Source organism: Zingiber officinale, chromosome 8A (assembly GCF_018446385.1).
Source record: "Zingiber officinale cultivar Zhangliang chromosome 8A, Zo_v1.1, whole genome shotgun sequence".
Taxonomy (NCBI): Eukaryota; Viridiplantae; Streptophyta; class Magnoliopsida; order Zingiberales; family Zingiberaceae; genus Zingiber; species Zingiber officinale.
In genome coordinates, this window is record NC_056000.1 from 40,645,000 (window position 1) to 40,650,740 (window position 5,741).

A 5,741-nucleotide genomic window follows, 5' to 3' on the forward strand; every position below is an offset into this window, starting at 1 on the left:
GTTGCCGCACTGTAGACGATGATATGTACCATACCTTACGCACATGCTCAATATATTCGATCCAAGGAGCAACGAATCTATCCTGGTGCCTAACCTTGTCATCGAGTTAACGGCTAACACTAATCCACTATCTAAGTAATTACATATCAAAATAAATCAAATTCAAATTAAGTTTAAGTCAAAATTTTGAAAATATTTAAATAAATTAAACTTAAATTAAGTTTTAAATAAATTTAAATAAAAAAATTAAATTAAGTCAAGATGGAATAATTATTTTATATCAAATAAATTTAAGTATTTTAAAATTTGTCAACCGTAAAAAAAAAAAAGCGCGAATTTATTGTCCTGTCAACCATAAATAAGAGAAAGAGAGCGAAAGAAAGAAGAAAAACAAAATACAAAATGCTTTCATATGAGAAAAGAATGAAAAAAATCTAAGAGAAAATCTGCCAACAAAATCTTTTCAGGATTCTTCAGTACTGTAAAAAGCACTGTGTCAGTGTCAGAGGCGATTAAACACGGCGTCGGTTTACAAATCTCTGACAAACTTTCACACCGCAAATTCGTCTTTTCTCATGCCCAAGGCAAAAGTAACATGGCACGCTGAGCAAAGTGCGCCCCCATCTCCTTTATCCTCGCACCGCGCAGCGAATCCGATGCGACTACGATGGGCACCGCGCCATTTCTGCAGACCTTCGTCGTCATCCTCCACGCTTATCAAAGAGTCTGTTATTAATGGATCACATCTAAGATATTAATCCCATTTAGATCCTCTTGTTTAGAGGTATAAGTAAGCTAAACGTTTTTTATTATTCAAATTTATTTAATAAGACATATCAGATTCGTTCGAAGGCTTTGTTGATGGACAACTCTGCTAGGCTCAGAGTGTCCTTTTTATGAGTAAGTAAGCAACTGATTTCTTGGACGTGACTGGTTTTTAGTCAGCCCGTTTTGTGGCCCAATAACCAACGGAGAGCACTTTAATTCTCATTTTCAGCCCTACCAGCCCCTTCGTATTTCATGCAGAAGTGTGCACTATAGCCTCTTACTCACACATTTTATAAGTATCAGCGTTCCATTCCAACTCTACTTCACCGCGCTCGCATCTCCAGGTAAACTTCAATTATTTCCATTTTTCTCTCATATTTTTGTTCAAGGCAAAAATGGCCTGGAACCAAATTAGGATTTGTATAAATTTTGTAGAAGGAATTCACTTAAGTGTTAGCTACCCAATGCTGAAGGGAAAATTAGCCAATTACTGATGTATTTGCAGCATTGCTTGTTCAATATGCAGTTTACATATGTTCTTGAGAAGGCTTTGCATCAAATCCTTGAACTGTTAAGGATGCATTCATTAGGCTTGATAACTAAAAAATTTCTCTCAGTGGTATATTCTTAAGTTTATATTAGTGATTAATATTTTATTGAAAACACCTTAATATCACTACGTACATTTCAGAATACGTAAATACTATCTAGTTTACTTTGAGTTTATGTTGAAGAGTTGTCTTATAACCCCTTATGAATGTGTTTGATATCACTTGAAGGAATACACACGACAAGATCCACAAAATACACAAGTATTATTCAACCGCCAACGAGAGTTTTCAGTGTATTGAAGAAGTTTTTGACCACAGTTATTAGAATAGAATTTCATTATTCTATCATCACTTGAATTGATTTTATTCATTCTTGTATTCTCCATTATTTTTTTTAATATGTGTAGTTCAAGATAAACAATTGTTTATGAGGTTGTTTTTGAATTACTATAATGTCAAGTAATGATGTTAATGGCAATGAGAGGCAAGGATAGAATGACTAATGACATGTGGTCAGATTATACCTTGAATTAGTTTAGGTGTTATTTTGCATGATAAAATATTGAGTGATGAATTTTAAAAGATTTATTTTAAAATACTATAACTTGAATTTCAGAAGATTTGTTTTACAAACTCTATAACTTGAATTTTAAAATATTTATTTCAAAAACTTGTATGAATGTTATTATGATGCCACTGTAATATCTATGTTTCATCTTTGGCTTATTCAAATTCATGCATCCATTTTGTTCTAACAATCAATGAATTGAATCTCTTTTTTAAATGCATTACCATGTTTGTGCCTTTGCTAATAAACAAGTTTGACATTTTAACATGTCAAACTTACTTTTATTTAGGCTGTACTCTAATGCATTTACTTCTTATTTTAGCTCAACGATTCCCCACAGAAGCTTCTTCCAGACATTTTTTTGACCGTTTATCCTATATTTGATCCTAAATCTCATTTTCCATCCCATGCGACCTAGGTAATGGATCTCACCATCTAAAATTTGTTGTTTTTTTTGCTTAAAAGTTTTCTAATTTAGTTTTGAATTACAATTGTTTGTTTTTATCATTCGTCATATGTATGGCTTGTTAATCTCATTCGTTTGATTAGCAGGCAAAATCGATGCATTGGTGGACTCGCTGAGGGTCCATCACATAGAGCAGGTGCTTCACAGTCTAAAGTTGAACAAGTGTTCAAACTCATTAGTGCTCGATATTTGAACACTGAATTTTTTACCACATTTTGTAAAAATGTGACTGACATCATAGATTTTTATGGATTGCATAAATTAGTCTATTGCAGTCAGTCCATCAATGTCGATCTTTGCAAAGAATTCTACAGTAATTTACGATCGACTAATGTTGAAGATGCATATACAACTAGGGTAGGATCTAAAGATTTTGAGTTTACTCATGCTATGCTTAGAGAGTATCTTGGATGTAAGAAGTCAAAGAACACTTTTGTGTGTTTTCCTACTTTTAGTGAACCCTTACCAAAGCCGTTTGATAGAGTCACGGTTGACTCCATGTATAACTACTACTACCATGGACATGAACCTTCTTCCCATACTAATTTTTCTGTCTTGGATCTGTCTGCCCCGGACAATGTACTTTATAAGGTTGTCGTTGCATGCCTCCTCCCTATTGTTACAAAAGGTCAAGCAAAGATTAGGCTTCCTCATCTTTTTATGATGTATGCACTAGATCATAAGATGGACATCGACATTTCATTACATATATTTAAGTCCATTGTACACTACTCCGTTCCCATGCATGGAAAAATATATATCCCCTTTGGCAATGCCATCACTGCATTTCTTGCATACATGAGTATAGACATTTCACAAGGGACCCTTCAGCCACTGTCTAAAGACTACGATCAGATTGGAGCCAGACAACTTGCCCTCGCAGGCATCATCGTCAAGAATCAAGTCATTGTGTGGAAGCAAGGGAGGCAGCGAGCCAAAGAACATGAAGAGGAGGATCAGTCAGCCAACGAACACAAGGAGGAGGATGAAGGTGAAAAAGCATCCCCGGTGCCACCATCATCATGTTTACCATTCAATGTTTCAGATAGACTGGCATTTATAGAGGAGAGGATGAATTTGCTGATTACCAGATTTGACAAGTTCCTCCATGATTTTGATGATTTTCGACAGCAATTTGGACATTATAGTCAGAGGCAGGATCAAATTTATGATATGCTCTAGGAGTTGGATTCCGACTGTCTTTGGCACACGCTGTAAGTTGAACTTATGTTTTGGCTATTAATATACTTAATACCTTCTGTAGATTGATACATGGTTAATACTTTGTGTTTGAAGTATGTGAATTGTATTATGCTCTGCTTCATCATATCTTTTCATTCAGAATGAAGTTTTGGTACATGATTGAAAAGGATTGCTTAATTTGATTGTATTAATTCAAAATCCTATTTTACATTTTTACAAAATCTTTGTCTAATTAAATTCAGCACGCTTTGGTGAGCTATTGATCTACTATTTGTTACATGTTTATTATTTTATTTTATTTTAAAAATAAACTAATAAACATCTAACAAATAGTTTCATGTTTATTATTTTAGAATATTAGCATGTTCACCTAGAGCTCGGAGTTATTGACATGTGTAGAATGGATCTTTTTCCAATTGTTCGGACTCTTCCCTTGTCAGCTTCTATGCCAATATATATAGATATCACATCCTGTGTTGATCAAATTATTGACGGGATCTTTCCGTTGTCCGGATCACTTTTGATCACTTGTATTAAGTTGTCATATGATCACATTAGTGCTTATTCTGACCTAGGTTTATTTTTGACTTTGGATTGTCTGAATCCCCTTTCGATGAATGTTCGATCGATAAAAGATTTTTCTGGTCGTCTAGAAGTCTATTTTTCCTAAAACACAAAGGTCCATTCAAATACAATATAAGTCATAATAACATATAACTAATATTTGGTCTATCTGGTCTACTGGATCTATTTGGTCTATCCGGCTCTACTTGATTTGTTTGGTATTTACTTTACTTGATTTATCAGGGATTCTTACTTGCTTGGAGTTACTCCAAAACTTTTCTTTTTTTTTTAGAGTTTACTTCTTCAAAGCTTACCACTATTAGAATTCACTCCTTTAGTGTTTTCCTTTGTTTTCCTTTGTTAAGTATCTAATCTTCTTGATTTAGTTAGACTTTTCGTTTGTCAAACATTCAGACATGTATGTATAGACTTCTTAACTTGCTTAGGCCACCCTTAATTTGTTAAGACATTTTATTTTGCCTAGGTCAACTTTAACTTGTGAGAACTTTTCACCAATATTGAATCAAAATCTGAACTTTTACCAACTCAATTTCAAGCATCCGATCAATGATTAATCAACCTTGACCATGTCAATTAAATCATGGAGAATGATTATACCAACAATATTCCCACTAAATATATTGATCAAATATATTAATTAAATATCAAATCTTAAGGTCAATTATACCAAATGTGGATAATAACTTGACTTGGCCAAATCATGCCCTAATTAAGTGATGAGCTGAGTCCATTAAGGATCAATTCAAGCTAATCGACCAATGAGCTAATGTTTTGGTTTTGACTGAGTCGACTAGGAAGTCAACTAATTTGTAGTCAGTCAATTGATAATGATTTCTAGTCAAATGATACTATGACAGGAAAGTCGAAATGAGCCGTTGATCTAACAAAGTCGGATAACCAAAGGGCTAGAGTGGACTAATCGATTGACAATGGATTGCATCACCTACTAATGTTATTCAAAGGAAAAAATAATAAACTTTTGGAGTGACTCACCAACGATATGGAGTATGAACAAGGCCTCAAAACCACATTACATAGACGTGTTAACAACTGTGGTGCGCAATTAGTTTCATTTTCAAGTGACTAATGGTCTAGGTTGACTAAGGATTCAATTCAGCTTGGGTAGCTCAAAACAAAATATTTATGTTCAAAACCTAGTTAACGAAATAGTCAATTGATTGAGTTTAGTTAACTAATGACTCAGGAAGAAAGTCAAATATAGTTGTTGATATGACAAATCTGAGATGCAATGGTCAGATGACCTAGGGTGTATATGAGATCAATTAACTAATGGCAAAAGCCATCAACTGAGGTAGCCAACTAATAAAGTTATAAGTTCACATGACTCTCACAACTCACTAACTTTTATTTGTTAAAAGGGCGTGCCTCCGAGATTTAATTTCTTGGTGTGCCAAGAAGCCTAACTTCTAGGTCTTTCATGCTAATAAGCTTTGCATCCTGGTGATCCTCATTTGCTAGGTATTTGATCATCTTTGACCTTCGAAAACTTCAATTCATCAAGCATCCGATCATTCTTAATATTCTCTAAACTTCCATTTTGCCACTAATCCTCAACCCACTTGTACTTCTCGAGTTGCTA

General features: G+C 34.1%; 1 protein-coding gene across 1 annotated transcript; it reads left to right on the forward strand.

The window, feature by feature from the left end:
• Positions 1 to 1,010: 1,010 nt before the first annotated feature.
• LOC122011673 lies at positions 1,011 to 3,626 on the forward strand. The gene is made up of 3 exons (XM_042568047.1): positions 1,011 to 1,112; positions 2,210 to 2,305; positions 2,440 to 3,626. The coding sequence occupies exons 2-3, from the start codon at positions 2,295 to 2,297 to the stop codon at positions 3,533 to 3,535; spliced, it is 1,107 nt and encodes a 368-aa protein (XP_042423981.1). The 5' UTR covers positions 1,011 to 1,112; positions 2,210 to 2,294; the 3' UTR covers positions 3,536 to 3,626.
• Positions 3,627 to 5,741: the final 2,115 nt, after the last annotated feature.